General features: G+C 37.9%; 1 protein-coding gene across 2 annotated transcripts in view; it reads left to right on the forward strand.

Annotated features, from left to right (window-relative positions):
- Positions 1-16867, forward strand: part of DSC1 (desmocollin 1) — a 325511-nt gene that overhangs the window by 102450 nt on the left and 206194 nt on the right. For both annotated transcript variants that reach the window (XM_087869901.1, XM_087869902.1), the window contains exon 3: positions 649-699. In XM_087869901.1, the coding sequence (XP_087726027.1) occupies positions 674-699 (26 nt within the window). In that variant the 5' untranslated portion in view covers positions 649-673. The remainder of the gene's footprint in view (positions 1-648; positions 700-16867) is intronic.

The raw sequence follows: 16867 nt of genomic DNA on the forward strand, positions 1-16867 counted from the left end.
TGGGAGAGACTGGCTTGATACCTCAGGTTCAGGTGCATGTTCATAAGATTGACTTAAGGAAAGAATATATACATGGAAGCTGAAGATATAGTAAATGGTTCATTTAAAATGATCTGTGTACTTGTACCTTCTGAAGTGATCATGTTTCTCAGGGTTATCAGTGCCCCAGATGAAGATTATTGTTAAGGTAGCAATTAAGCTGGTATTAAGTCTGTGTCTAAGTCAAATAATTTATATCTCTAAGTGGATATGCAGCCCTAAATTATAATTTAGCTTCATAAAAAGCAATGTGGTTTAGACACATTGGACGTAGAAGAATTGAGCTGAGTCTTGACTTTGTTTACCAGCTGTGTGATCTTGGATAAATCTCCTAGCCTCTCTTTGATTCAGGTTCTGATCTAAAACGAATAAAAAGTGTGAAACTGTTAGGCACAGTAAATGCTCAGTATATTTATAAAGAGGAAGAAGAGTGAAAGAAGAGTTTCCTTCTGTGCTTTAGAGGGTATGTTCACAGCACACCCTATCATATAAAAGTACTAGTCATTCATTTTTAAAGACTTGAAGCCCCATCAACCCGGTTAGTCCTCAGTTTAAAGGGATAAAGAGAGTGTTTTGAATTTATTTTATTTGTTCTTGTACTCTCTACAGAACCCAACTCAATTGAAGGATAGCAATGATCCATTGTTGCCCTATGAATCTGTGAGTATAAGTGTAAATGTCTTTCTCTCTCTCTCTCTTTTTTTAGTTTGGGGAAGTTGTAATGTTAGATCCTAGGGTTCTTATCTACTAGAGCTTATATTGTGCCTGATAGGGGTGGTGCACTTCTGGTATTTCTGTTTTCTGCTCAGCTGGCTCTACTGATGAGGGTTCCAATAGCCACACTCTCCAAATCCTGTCCCTTTATGGGCAGGTGTTCCTGAACGAACTGTGATTTTTATTCTCAAGCCCTACAAAATTATGAGCCCCGTCAGGGGACTCCTCACTTTCCAGGAAATACCTGTGAATAGGTGTTTTGGAAGAAACGTGAAAGGACATCATCTTTCTAAATTGCAGTTAGTAGCCTAACTGCATGAACCTCAATTAAACTGTGCAGAATAGTTATGGGTTTCTGGATAATTGCAGAAATTCCTTGCCTATAAAAGTCTCCTTTTTGGAGCCTATGTAGGTCACGCATCCTGCTGAGGTGTGGTTTGGCCTGAGAGCCTGGCTAAAAGACATCACACAGAATGGAGAGGGTTGAACCAGTTGCCATAATGGTGGAGTACATGAAAAAGGGAATTAGAGGCATGTGCAGTTGAGGGAGGAGAAATAACCCAGAGAGATGTTTGATACCCTGAGTGTGCTATGCTCTCTGTGGCCTAGTTTGATGAGAGGGTTTCCCATCTTCTTTTTTTCCTTTGGATGTCCTCACCATAAATTGCATTAGCTGAAGTAACATGAATAAGACTTTTTCTGGCAATATAAATCTCCTCAGAAGCTAAAACGTATGCACCTGTGCTACTTATTCTCCAAGAATGTGATGAAGATTAACGGAGTATCTGCCCAGAAGGGGCTCCCACATTCCAAGAAGGAGGAAAGCAGAGAAGCGTAAAAAGATACTGGAATATTATAGATACTGTAAAAGAAGCACGAGTAGGATACAGCATTGGCCCAGTTAAGGGAGGGAGTCAATTCTGGAGCAGTGGATAAAGTTTTGGACATGTACTATTGGGTTCAAATTATAACTGTACCCCTTATGGTATATTTATGAATCATTTATGCCCTGAAAGTTTCTTTATTTGTAAAACAAGGATACTTCTATTTATCCTTTAGGACTTCTGTCATGTGTGTGAAATGACTTCGTTAACTGTAAAGTGCTTTGTTAGTGTAAGACAGTAAAATGGGAATGCAATGACAGACCAAATCCCCAAGATCCAGCTCCATGGTTGTCTCAATTTTAAACCGTCAAGCTCACTAACTACATTAAAGTGGCCTATTAGCATATAGGTGGGAAATACGATGAAGTGACTTGGTAAGAAAGGTAAATTAGAAATGAAACCCTTTCATTATTTAAAAATTTTCATTGATGAAATATTATGTGACAGGTGCTGTCGTTTGTGTGGGAGTTCAGACTTGTAATGATGTACCCATTCTAGGGAGAATAAAAGGATAGACAATATTCTGTAGCCATCTAACTTTTGACAAATTGCTGAAATTTTTCTGGACCTATTTTTCTTTGTCAGTACTTTCTCCTAGAGAGAATGTGATGATGTTATACAAGATATTGGAACCTAAGTCATTATATGTGCTTACTGCAATATTAGACTACACCTTATTCTTTTACATACTGGGTGATTTAAAGTAGTAGCTACCAAACAAGGCTATTTTTCATTTTTGTGACTTACCTTTTTGAAGTCAGTTTTTGAAGTCACTTGCACACCTAGGACTAACTTATTAATAAGCAGTTCTTTCCTGAATAATACTTGTAAAAATAATTGAGTAAAGCCATTGGTATCCTCATAGAGGTATGTTAGAGATGCCAAGTACAAGCCTAATTATACCACTTTTGTTTATAATTGAAGGTATATCGAGTAGTGGCATTTTAGTTTGTAAGCTGCGTAATTTTCCATGTAGAAAGGAAAGGCAAATACTTCTCATGCAGGTAATATCTGAAGGTTTCATTCCAGTCACTCCTTCCACAAACCCTCTCGTCAGAGATGCTCCCTGTGTGTGAAATATTCCAATAGTGCTCCGCTTGGGAAAGGGAAAGAAATGCCCGGCAGTTCAAACAATGGTTTCATTACTTTGTAAGGAACTCCTGCCTGGATACTTAGGGACCAGCAAGGAGTCAGAAGACTATGTACTCAGGATTGAGAAGTTCTCTTAAAAAGAGAAATATCTTTGAAAAAGGGGAAACATCATAGACTCTAAGAGCCATGAAGTATTTTTTAGAGCAGGATTTTTATCCTACAACTCTATAGGTAGATATTCTTGAGAAGACTGTAGTAAAATTATGGGTCATATTATGGTAATAATACTAGATATCTCTTGGGATATGACATTTTTTTTTTTAGCCCAACATGAAGTCTGCAGGAATCTGAAGGCAAAAATATTAATTTGCCTACATGGATTAAAGTATATATTATAATTCCTTAGCCCTTATATCGGCAACAACAAAAATAATGGAGGTGGGATTTGCTTCCATGTGACCTTTGGTGTTATGTGTTGAAAGAAGGAGGAAAGCCGGTAAGTGAGAAAAGATACTGTAATGTAACAATATAAAAGAAACATGGAAAGGAGACAGCATTGGCCCAATTGGGATATCAGTGTTTCTGTGACAAGCAGCACTAAACCCAGGTATTTAATGTTATCTAGGGTATTCTGTTTAGCGCAAGTGAAAAACAAAATCAGATAAAGTGGTTTTTTTTGTTGTTGTTGGTGGTGGTGGTGTTCCCATTAGTCTCTACTCCTAGAGATTTGCCTGACAATAAAATAAGACACAAATTTCTGTTCTACATGGTAGAATCACATTGTTTTATCTGAGAGTTAAATTGATAAGTGGCTATTTTTTTTATGGTATCAACCTGATAAAATACAGGTCTCTCACAGCTAATAACTGTTCTGTCTTAAGTGATTCTTTCCTAGTAAAACTTATACAATCCATAGCATGACCTAAATCTTTAGATTCTTTGACTAAAGTTACAAAAATAGGGGCGCCTGGGTGCCACAGTCGTTAAGCGTCCGCCTTCGGCTCAGGGCGTGATCCCAGCGAACTGGGATCGAGCCCCACATCAGGCTTCTCCTCTGGGAGCCTGCTTCTTCCTCTCCCACTCCCCCTACTTGTGTTCCCTCTCTCACTGGCTGTCTCTCTCTGTCAAATAAATAAATAAAATCTTTAAAAAAATAAATAAAGTTACAAAAATAATATTTGGGAGCCAGAGATGAACTTCTACGACATGACTCTTCAGTAGAGGTAATTAAAGAATCTCAGAGTTTCTGCATTGGCAGAAGCTTCACGACATCATGTCTAACAATGTGTCCTGACACGGAGTACAATGAGGTCCTGAAAGGTTGTGTTCTTTGACCAAAGTTACCCACCCCTTTGAGGGGAACCTGTGACTCACCGTTGAGGTTTCCGAGTCCCAGTTCAGTTTGGACTGTACCTGACCACCCCAACCCATTTTTAGCAAAACATGATGAACATTCTTAAGAGGAAGATGCCAAAGAACTCACATGATAAAGTGAGACACCCTATCATAGCTTAGAGTTTTGGGTGGCATTTATAGATCATGTCAGTCAAAATCTTGTTTAAAGTACTCTTTGTGGTTGAGATATAGATGACACAAAGTACCCATCTCTAAGAAGCTGCCACACCCTCATTAGCGTAAGCTGCAATGATGCCCAGATAGCCTTTGATTTAGTTAATGAAAAAGGGGCAGAGTTCACGTTCAAGAAATGAAAGACAAGTAGGTGTACCTATTTCCACAACATCTGTAATAGTATAATGATTTTCCCCTAATTTATTCCAATCTTGAGACATGCTAGAAGTTTCTACTTCCTAATTACAAAAGTTATTAACTGATGTTAAAAGATCTATCAGAAATCTATTAGAAAAGACCTTAAATCTATCACAATTACCAAGAAATGTAAAACACGAATAGTGTAGTATCAGTGGGGAGTAGGGAGAAATTAAGCATCAAAAACATGAAAATTAGTAAGAATAATAAATCAATACTACCAAAAAGAGATGCTGAGAATCTGAAATACAATCTTTCAAGATCAAGGAGAAGAAAAATTAACTCTTCAATTAAATAATATTGTCATAAAACATGCCTGTGCAGAGAATAGGAGGCAAAATTTAGTGCTCAGAAGTAGCCTTTAAAATCTGGATGCATGCAATCAGTTTTCCTTACAAAAACAAAAGATTTATCTGAGTTTAAAAGCATGGAGCTAACCCACAGGAATATAACAAGAGGTCTAGACTGATGACTCTCTTTTTTAAAATAATTTTTTAAAAAGGATTTTATTTACTTATTTGAGACAGGGAGCAAAAGAGTGAGCATGAGCAGGAGGGAGAGGCAGAGGTAGAGGGAGAAGCAGATTCCCCACTGAGCAGGGAGGGGGTCCATCCCAGGACCCTGGGATCATGACTAGAGCTGAAGGCAGGTGCTTAACCGACTGAGCCTCTTAGGTGCCCCTATATGGATGATTCTTAATTTCTGTTACATATTGAGTCAGATTCTTTCCTTTTCCTTTAGTAACATAGATAAATAATGATCAGTATAACAGGGCATTGCACTTCTTTATGGAGTTTTTCAGTTTCCAAATGTTTTTCAAAAATGGTCGTATTTAATAGTCTGTCTCCCAAGCTCAGAGAATGGAATGTTCTATCACTGTTCCCTTCCAAGCTTGGGCTGTGTGCCCTTTGGCAGTGTTAGGCGCCTGCACTGCTATTGAAGCCTGTGAAAACTATGAAGCCCAGAAGAAGGGCACCTTCTGGGCCAACTGGATGGCCATGTGTTCCCTTATCTTCCTAGCTTTGGCTGCCCTCTGCCTTTTAGAACTGATGTACAGACGAGTCCCATATAATGCCAGTTGCCTGAGAATATGGTGGAAATGATTTTGCAAGCTAATATCATAGCATCACTGTGGACATTTCTGGGAGACTGAAGTGAGGCCAAAAATTGTGTATTTGCCTCTATTTGCTTTGAAAAGAAAATATGTACAATTTCCTAACAGTCCCCTTCTCTTATCATTCCCTTTAATTTTTCTTAACTGTTTTGACTGAATTGTTTTATCATTTGACCATCAATAGACTTATGTCTAATGTAATCTAACCTAGTTTAATTTATTTTTTCAAAGATTTATTTATTTATGAGGGAGAGAGAAAGACCATGAGTGGAGGGAGGGGGAGAGAGAGTCTCAAGCAGACTCCTTGCTGAGTGCAGAGCCCATTGTGGGGCTCGATCCCACAATCATGAGATCATGACCTGAGCCAAAATCAAGCTTTGGATGTTTAACTGACTAAGTCACGTAGGCACCCCGTAGTTGATTTTTTTTAAATAGATTTTTCTAATTGAAAATTGGTGAATTGACCAACCTGATCTTTGTTCTCTAGGCACCTGGCATTAAGAGCCTTTTTTAATGGATAGGACACTCGCTATACATGATATCTGTCTGGAGAGCACGTAGTACCTTGAGCACCCAAGGGTTGGAGGAAAGTAGTATAATATCCAAAATGCCATGTTTATTTTAAAGAAATATATCATCTAAATGGTTCCTTCCTGGACTGTTGGAATGCTTTAATAATGCCAGAAAGAGTTTGTCCTGATGACTTGGTTTTCTTCATTTTCTTTAGCCATTTCTGATAGGAAAGAATTCTCACATGACTTAAACATTTCATAGTTATTCACAATATAATTTTCACATAGCTAACATTCCTTCACCTTGAAACAAACTCATAGGGAGCTTGACCAACTTTACTTCCCTACACATGTAGAATCCATTGCACTGGGAATTTTGACAGCAATCTGTTTGGTTTAAGTATAAATAAAAGAAAATAGAAAAATAATTTTGTTTCTGACTATACATTTTAGAATTATTCTGGCATTTAATCTGAATTAGATTATGTCTGTGATGCCACTGAATTCTAATTCAGCCAGATTCTCCCCATGCTTTTCTATGGCATTTGGTCCCTTAAGGTTGGAGAGTCTTTTCAAGTCACCACTGGCTGAACTCACAGAACTCTCTTTATAGGAACAGGTTTAGAAAGGAATAAATCCCGCGTAGAAGATCTGAAAACCAACAGAAGAGATAGGCCTTAAGGCTGCATTTCCTTTCCAGGCCTTTAAATTCTACTTACCATTAAAATGATCAAAAGGCAAATGTTCCTGAAAAGGAGCCAATCCATTCCTTCGAGTCTCTCTTGCACACGAACCCCAATGAAATTTGATTTTAGTCCTAGTCCTCTGGGTTCTGAATTCGGCTCTGCAGCAGGATGTGCTTCAAGATGCCCTTTTAGGAGGGCATGGGTGATAACTCCGGTGCTCTCTGGGCAGAGGAATGAAGATGTTCTATAATGACTCTGTTTCCCCACCCCAAACTCTTGGGCTGGTCTGGAAGGCTGGCATTGTTTGAGCTCTGGGTAAGAACATAGACACACCTTGATTCTTATTGCAATGAAACCCTTTGTTGGACACCAAAGAAAAATCTTATAGAGTAAGGACAAGATTTACAGGGAAGATACCCAATGAATAATAAATTACTCACAACATGAAAAATAATTAAAATGTTAGGGCCTATCATCATGCTGAATAAAATTAGTAGGCTGCTTCTTCTGCCAACATCATAAAAGCAAAATTATATATACTGACTACACACACACACAGGTTCACTACAGCACCAGCTTCAAGGACTGACACTTTGAGCAGAGCACGTTGCGAAAAGGTATCAGGCCCAAAGGATGGTGTAGAGAGAGAGATAGAATAATGAAACTGTCATCTCTTAATTCAGGTGATTCCTGCTTCCCTCTTAAGAAGTCCTAGGGTCAAACTGCATTTCTCAACTTAAAGATGTTTAAAAAAAAAATAAGGTTAGGATAAAGAAACTCAGATTTCACTAGTATGTTTGTTCCCACATTTTTGCACCTTCTTTCCTCAATATACAGTTGAACCTATTATATATAGTATTAATTAACTAAACTGTCTTAAGGTAACCGCAAGACAGAGTTTGCTCATTCTTCATGACATTTCCACTGGTAAAAAAAAATATATAACATGGGTGAGGAGTGCATTTGAAACCCTCATAAATATTTATTAAGGAGAAACTGAAATTGGGAACCTGAGAATTTAAGGGGAAAAGACCAGAGCAGCAGCTGGATATTCCTGAAAATCATTTCCCTTTTTTCATTTCTGTCTTTTGTTAGTGTGGGTTTAGAATAGGTATAGTTTCCCCATGAAAAAATTGCAAATTGGCAAGCATCATCAACAAACATAAAAAGAAAATGTAGTTGAATGTTCTCTGTTATTACATGTTGGTTGGAGAATTTGATACAGTTCTCTAACTGCTAATACGCGTTGGTTGGAGACTACATCTTGTCTTCACTACCCCATTGCTGCAATTCAGAAACAAGACAGGCTCTATTGCTGGTAATGGAAAGTATTCTAAATAACACTCAGTCTTTGAGAATCTTAGTTTGGCATTCTGGGGAGCATAGGAGAGAGCAATAGAGGAGAGGGCTGGCATAGTATCCTAAAATGAAGAGAAATGAATCATATGTTGAAAATATATATAAGGAAGAGAGCAGGAAATTATATTTAAGAAATGGAAAAAGTGAATTGTTACAAGAAAGGCAGTATTTGGATACATCTGCCCAAGCCAAATCAGTATTTGAGTATATCTACCCAATTCAAAAATATGTAAGCTGACCTGAGAAAGCATGTTATGGTATCAAGTTTTAAAGTACATCAGGTGGTCCTCCAGATATTAATGTACTCTTTCGTTGTGTGTTAGAAAAGTCCTTAAACCAAGAGTTTTGGAAAACTGTGCTTAAGTAAATAAGCTTTTAAAAAATTCTTTTGCAACTGTTTTACACACAACTGAGCTTTCATCCTTTGTTTTCGTGAATTGTTCAGAGGTTTGAAATGTGACAATTGTATCTACCTTGGAAAAATTTTCTTTTATAGCCAGGTTAGAACAGCATTAAATTAAATATTTTTACTCTTGAAATATAACCTCTATCAGTAGTGGTAGTGAGCTTTGGGCTGTGGGGACACAGTGGCATTTTCCCTATGTTTCTCTACATGGGAGAAACATAAAGGGTGTTGTTGCTTGAAATGATTTCCAAGAGACAGGGTGGTGTGAAGTGGTTCTCTTTAATCCAGGCTACCAAAGACCTTTTCATTGGCTATAACTGTGTTTTGGCTTTGTTTTTTTAAGTTTTTGCACAAAGCATTCAAATTATTTTGGAATAAAGAAGGAAAGACGGTGAGAATTTGGGCTATATCAGTGAGTAGGGATAGTCCTTGGCGAACTATGTGCATTTTTATCCCTAGAAACGCACCAGAAACAGCAATGGAGATGGTTTTTGTCTTGTGGAAATTCAGTGCGCTATGCTGCTTCAGATTTGAATTATAGAAATATAAGAGGAGAATATAAAGTGTCTCAAATGAAATTTTAGGCTTTGAATAATATGTGGCTGACATCTTCATTCTATGCACCACCCTGTTGACCATGGCCCTTGTACATAAAATTTCTTTTGGTGTCTGTATCCAAAGGAAAATATGAAGGACTAGAAGACAATGTATAGCCTCAGTGCTTTCAGTATGATGTTCTGGGCCATCAAGCAGAAATGAATCTGGGAGACCTTTTTATTGCAATGGGACTAACTGCAGAACAGTGGAGAATGGGAGAAGCCAGTAAGGATTCTTTAGCAGATTTATGGTTATAAACAATGGTTCAGTCAGAGCTTAAGAAGGAACTAAAAGTTCAGAGAGAAGTCAGTGGCTGTTATGATGGTTTTATTTCCACCACTACTTCCAAACAGGCTCTGAGTCAACATATAATAGTGCATTACATTAACATGCATCGTAGGGCAAGTCGATTATTGCGTAGCTAAAGAAATTCATTTTTGTTTTATTTCAGCTAATATTGAACTAGAATAATTTAATTTGCTTAAGAGAATTAATGAAACAGACCTAGATCTCTATGCGTGGCTGTTTTTCACAAGGGGAAAAATTATACTCTGCCCTGGCTATGTTTGATGGAGGTATTTGCAAGGATTTCCACCCTTTGTTTATATCATGATTGGTTGATTTCTCCTGAAATATAAAATTTTCTACTTACCTGACTTGCTATTTATTCATAGGGTGAGTTTCAAAATAAGAAAAGAAAAGGAAAGAAAAGAAAGGAAAAGAAACAGCAAACAATAGAAATAGGTACTAGATCTTTTAGGTGATTCCTCCAGACTTCCCCCATTTGTAACTCCTGTATTCAGTGATTCAGAATTTGAATCTGGCGATTACGATGGTACACAGATTTAAAAGATTTTGCAGTAACTGAGGAGTGGACACTTGATTGCCCCATCACCTCATTTGTATTTACTCCTTGGGACAATTGGGGAAGTGATTTCAAAGCAGAATCCTGAAAGGATTTCAGTTAGTGGCTAGTTACTAACTGAAATCCTTTTCTGGGCAAAACTTAGGTCATGATTCTGCGCTTAGATAGATGAAGAGCAGCTTCTCTTGTTTCTCTTGCGGGGTACCAGCCATCATAAAAACAGAGCATGAAACATTAATATTTAAAAATACCCTAGAGATGATATAATGCAATCTCTCCTCTCCTCCTTCTCTCCGATCCATGTTATAGGTATAACCCTGAGAGGCTGTACAGTTTATTAGTGCCAAAGTAGGGCAAGAATTCTACCTCCTGGTTATAGTCAATTTATATAAATACCAAACCACTATTCAGTGTTGCCTGGGTATGCGAAAGCAAAATAAAAAAGAGTTGATGGCTAAATGCTATTATCTTTTACAAAACCTCTTTGCATAGTTTAGAATTTACCAAACTATTAAGTTTAATAGCTGGCGCTGCAAGCAAATTCTAAAAGTAAGTTTGTCCTATTATTAATGTTTGATATCAAACCAGTAGCATCTCATTTGCTTATATGAAAGTGTACATAGAATTTCAGGGATGCTCTTGATATTTAAGTATTGTTCTGTGCTTCTGTAATATTGTCTCGTACTGGACATTTTTAAACAGTGGGACATTCTCATTCCATTCATCATGTCCATCTAAAAGAGTAAGTATTTTAACACTTAGATTTTTAAAAATAATGCTGTCAAAGACAGGTAATTGAATGCATGCCAGTACAAATTCTTTTTTTTTTTTAAAGAAATGTTATCTATTTAGGCCAAATATTGTGAGCATGATGTTAAGACAGCATTTGCCATCCAGTTATCAGTGTAGGGTTACTGGTGGTTATTATTTAAGTACCCAAGGGCAGCTGTATTTCTTGATAGCAGGTGTTAGAAGAAAGGAAATTTAAAAAATATTTATGGTCCTAAACTATGTTTGTCAAATGCAGTAGGCAAGTAGGTTCTAGAGTTGACTCAAGCAAAAGGGTTTTCATTAGCACGGGCCTGAGGGGATGAACAAAACGTAAACAAGGCTTGTCTTGGTTTTGACCTGAGCAGTGCTGTGAATACACCTCTGACTGTCCACCTTGAGTTAATGGACTGAAGATAAACAACCTGTCTCCTTGTTAAAGCCAATTTATGTATGGCAACCGTGGTGCCTGCAAACCAGGTTATTTAGGAGGTGTTGGAAATCACAGAGATTAAATGTCAGTTTCCTAAAGAGTTATGTTAATACCATAAGGATGATGTCCGTTTACACCCTAAAATCATACTTACACCCTGACAGAGGGGCCTTGTTGATTCTCCCTGTGACGTCATGACCTCGGTGTGGGATGTCTTCTCAGTCAGTGCAGAAAGAATAGTGTGGCTTCTCCCTCTGTATTAATTAAAGCATGCACTTACATACTTATTACATACTTGCTGCATCCTTGTCCCACAAAAATGTCATCTTTGTCTGCCCCCTGTCTCCTGGACATGATGACAGTGGCCGCTCTTTGCACCATGGTAATTACTTAAGTGTCATACTGGTTGCTTCAAGGGCTCTGACAGTGCCCGTCCACCCCCCCCCCCACGTTTGCCAAAGTTGTATTGTGTATATAGTTTACCCTTTATGCGGTTAGTTATGCATCTAGCAGACTCTGAAGTGGGATGTGGGCTTAGGATATCTAGGAAGAAATTCAGGAGTAGGAAAGTCAAAAGCTAAGCAGTGGTTTTCTGAAATGTATTTCTTGGACCACTTGGACCCAAAAATCATATGGTCCATAGAGTTGGACCATATATAAGAAATACAGAGTTCTTGGCCCCAAACTTACTGAATCAGAATGTCTGCAGATGGGAGCAAAATTATTTATTCTTTTTTTTTTTTTAAGATTTTATTTATTTATTTGACAGAGACAGCCAGCGAGAGAGGGAACACAAGCAGGGGGAGTGGGAGAGGAAGAAGCAGGCTCCCAGTGGAGGAGCCTGATGTGGGGCTCGATCCCATAACGCCGGGATCACGCCCTGAGCCGAAGGCAGACGCTTAACGACTGCGCCACCCAGGCGCCCCCAAAATTATTTATTCTTAACATGCTCTTCACATAAGTCTGGTGGCGCAGAAGTTGTAAGAACTACCAGCTCAGGGTAATTAACCTAGTTGTTGTAGGCAGAAATGGCAGCATGTAAACATATTTTTCTAATATGATGAAATTAGCATTTCTTCATGGGGGGTTGGTATTGGCTGTTTTTTTTTATGTGAAAAGTTTACTTCCTTTTTTCCCCCCATCAGTGTTACTGATGCCTTCACTGCGAATTTGTAAATACTCTTCATATATAAGGGAAACCAACTTCTGTCAAGTACGTTGGAACTATTTTTTGCATTTTTTCTCTTTTGCGTTTGTTCTGATTTTTCTTTTTCTTTTTCTTGCATTTGAAAATGATTATGTTTTTATTTGGACTAGGCTGTTATAAACAGTCCTATAGTCTATTAGCTTCCTGTTGCTGTGGTAATAAATTATCACAAACTTAGAGACTAAAAATAATAAAAATTCATTATCTTACTAGTATAAATGATATATTTTCTTTAGTTACATTTTCTAACATTTATTTTCTTACATACAGAAGTATATGGGGCACCTGGGTGGCTCAGTTGGTTAAGCGTCTGACTTCAGCTCAGGTCATGATCTCAAGGGATCAAGCCTGGGATCAAGCCCTGAGTTGAGCCCTGCTCCACACTCAGTGGGGTGTCTGCTTGTCCCTCTCCCTCTGTCCCTCCCTCCACTTGTGCTCTCTCTGTCCCTCTCTCAAATAAATAAATAAAATCTTAAAAAAAAAAAGAAATACAATTGATTTTGGCCTTTCAATTTTTATATCCAGCAACTTTGCTAAGCTTTCTTTCCCTCCCTCTCCCTTCTTTCTTTCCCTCCCTCTCCCTTCTTTCCTTCCTTCCTTCCTTCCTTCCTTCCTTCCTTCCTTCCTTCCTCCCTCCCTCCCTCCCTCCCTCCTTTCATCCCTCCTTCTCTTTCTTTATCTCTCTTTCCTTCCTTCTTCTTCCCTCCCTCCCTCCTTCCTTTCCTTCCTTCCTTTCCTTCCTTCCTTCCTTTCCTTCCTTCCTTCTTTCCTTCCTTCCTTCCTTCCTTCCTTCCTTCCTTCCTTCCTTCCTTCCTTCTTTCCTTTCCTTTCCCTTTCTTTCTTTCTTTCTTTCTTTCTTTCTTTCTTTCTTTCTTTCTTTCTATATAGTTGGCACACAATGTTACATTAGTTTAGAATATAATACAGTAATTCAACAACTCTCTATATGTTGTGTTGTACTCACCACAAGTGTGGTTACCTTCTGTTACCATACACTATTACAATACACTGACTATATTCCCTATACTGTACATTTCATCCCCATGACTTATTCATTCCGTAACTGGAAGCCTCTACCTCCCACTTCCCTAAACAGAATTTTGCATCCATGTTCATGTATGAAATTAACATATAATTTTCGTTTCTTACGTTGATCTTGTCGAACTTGTCAAAAAGTTATGCTAGCCTTATAAAACGAGTTGAGGATTGTAAGTCCTTATGTAAACGAGTTGTATAAGATTGAAATTCTTTCTTTCTTGAGTGTTTGGCTCTTGATAGTTTGGGTAAATTGTACTTTTTACTCTGAATTTGTCCACTTCATCTAAATCTTTTAATTGATTGGCAGCAAGTTATTTATAATCTCCTCTTATTTCATTAATGTCTGTGGAATCTATAATCTTGTCCTATTTTAAAGAACTCTTGATATTTTTTATTTGTACATTCTCTTTTTGTTTTGATCAGCCTCACTAGGTATATAAATTTTACTAGATTTCTATTTGTTGGATAGTATATGCCTGATGATTTTTATTTATTTTTATTTTTATTTTTTAAATGATTTTTTATTATATTATGTTAGTCACCATACAGTACATCCCCGGTTTCCAATGTAAGGCTCGATGATTCATTAGTTGTGTATAACACCCAGTGCACCATGCAATACGTGCCCTCCTTACTACCCATTACCGGTCTATCCCATTCCCCCACCCCCCTCCCCTCTGAGGCCCTCAGTTTGTTTCTCATAGTCCATAATCTCTCATGTTTCATTCCCCCTTCTGATTACCCCCCCTTTCTTTATCCCTTTCTTCCCCTACTGATCATCCTAGTTCTTATGTTCCATAGATGAGAGATATCATATGATAGTTGTCTTTCTCTGCTTGACTTATTTCACTTAGCATTATCTCCTCCAGTGCCGTCCATGTTGTAGCAAATGTTGAGAACTCGTTCTTTCTGATAGCTGAGTAATATTCCATTGTATATATGGACCACAACTTGTTAATCCAGTCATCTGTTGAAGGGCATCTCAGCTCCTTCCACAATTTAGCTATTGTGGACATTGCTGCTATGAACATTGGGGTGCATATGGCCCTTCTCTTTACTATGTCTGTATCTTTGGGGTAAACACCCAGTAGTGCAATGGCTGGATCATAGGGTAGCTCAATTTTTAACTTTTTATATCTGAAGTCTTTTTCGGTATTTTTCTGCTTTCCCTTGTTTCTTCTGGGTTTTACTCATGAAATCTAGTTGGGATTGCTGTCTGAGTTACCTTGAACGTGCTGCTGTGTTCTCTGTCTCTTTGTGCCTCTCCATCCTGCCTCATTCCCAAAGTCCTCTATGGGGGAGGAAGCTTAGTTACAGAAAATAAAGGTGACATCTTTAACGAGTCTGCCTTTCAGCTTCAACTCCCTACTGACCAGTAATGTGGAACTGGTTCCTTGAAGAATGTTTTCTGATAATTCTATAGCTTGCTTACATCACTAGATCTTGAAAGAATGTGTTATTATCACATCTGTTAGCTTTTGTCATGTAGAATTTAATTTTATTTATGTAGTTTTATTTATATACTTTATCCCTAATTATAACTTCTAGTTTGTCATGCTTATAGAATTATCTATTTATAGTTAAGATAAATGTGTAATGCTAGTGCAGCAGATTAAAATGGATAAAGATGCAGATCTGGTTCAAATTCCAGAAAGTTCACTAACTTGGTTTGTTTCTATGAGTGAGTTAATTTATCTCTGTAAATTGCAATTACCTCATCTATTTCCTTCCCTGGCAGATTTTGGGAGTTAAATTAGATACATTTATATAGAGAAACTGGCACATAGTACACTCTCTTTGACTAGTATTCTTTCTTGCTTGTTTCTAGAGTGTATATGTCTGTAACAGACTTGCCATTTATTAAAGCATATGGCATTAACTGTAGATATGCTATTTTTTTCTATTTACTAATATTTAATTTTTAGTGACAGTCAATAAATATGGTTTTCCTTATTGTTTGCTCCTCTAGTTTATAGCACATTAATTTCTGACAGTTTTGTACCTGTGTTTGAAATTTTATTCTATTTAATTGGCTTTTAATCTTCACTTTGGTTTTAATGATTTTTAAAATACATTATATATCTTTTTTTAGAAAGTTTATTTTTATTTATTTTTTGTTTTTTAGATTTTATTTATTTGACAGAGAGAGAGCACAAGCTGTGGGGGGGGGGGTCTGAGTGGCACAGGCAGAGGGAGAAGCAGACTCCCCGCTGAGCAGGGAGCTGATGTGGGGTGGATCCCAGGACCCTGGGATCATGACCTGAGCAGAAGGCAGCTGCTTAACCGACTGAGCCACCCAGATGCCCCAAAATATGTTATATATCTTTTTAAAAATTTGCCTCATGCTGGCAAGCTTTACAGTCAAACTTTCTAGCCTCAGATTATTTGCATCCTTATATTGAAAGTAGATTAGTTTTCCTGGTGATTGGTGTTCAATAATCATGTTTATAGAAGATGATTTATGAAGCAAAATATTAATTTATTAATTTGCCATGGGGAGATTTTTCCATTGCGGAATAACTGTAAAGTTCATATTCTCTCTAAATGCCCTCCACTTACCCTAGCAATCAGTGTACTAGCTCAAAAATTGTTTATTGGTCATGAGTAGAAAGCAAAGATGCATAGTTATTTTGAGATGCCTTTCATCTAAGCTGCAGGGGTATCTATTAAGATATTCTTTCAACAGGAGAGGAAATACCTTTATTTATTCTCCCAGAGAGCAGCATATGGAAAGTCCTGAACTTCTACAAAGATTTAATTTAATCTATCTGATGATATATTTTAGGAAAAAAAAATTTTTTTTAAGATTTTATTTATTTATTTATTTGATAGAGAGAGAGAGACAGCCAGTGAGAGAGGGAACACAAGCAGGGGGAGTGGGAGAGGGAGAAGCAGGCTCCCAGAGGAGGAGCCTGATGTGGGGCTCGATCCCAGACTGCTGGGATCACGCCCTGAGCCCAAGGCAGTTGCTTAACGACTGAGCCACCCAGGCGCCCCATATTTTAGAAAATTTGAATAGTGGATGGGTCTCATTTATTTATGTATCCAACAAATAATTATTGAGTTTCTTCTTGTTGTTTTATCAACCTCACAGAGTTCTGGGAACACTTTTCAACTCCACCATGACCTTTGTCATATGAAGAAAGCCACATTTTCATCTCAAGTTTTTTTTGGACTCTATTTTCCAAATATTTTCCACTTGAAAAATGTTTAGTTATATTTGAAAATAGGGGTTCCTGGGTGGCTCAGTCATTAAGCATCTGCCTTCGGCTCAGGGCGTGATCCCGGGGTCCTGGGATTGAGCCCCGCATGGGGCTCCTCCACTGGGAACCTGCTTCTTCCTCTCCCACTCCCCCTGCTTGTGTTCCCTCTCTCGCTGGCTGTCT

This window comes from Ursus americanus, chromosome 19, assembly GCF_024610735.1.
Source record: "Ursus americanus isolate L20-20 chromosome 19, mUrsAme1.1.p, whole genome shotgun sequence".
NCBI lineage: Eukaryota > Metazoa > Chordata > Mammalia > Carnivora > Ursidae > Ursus > Ursus americanus.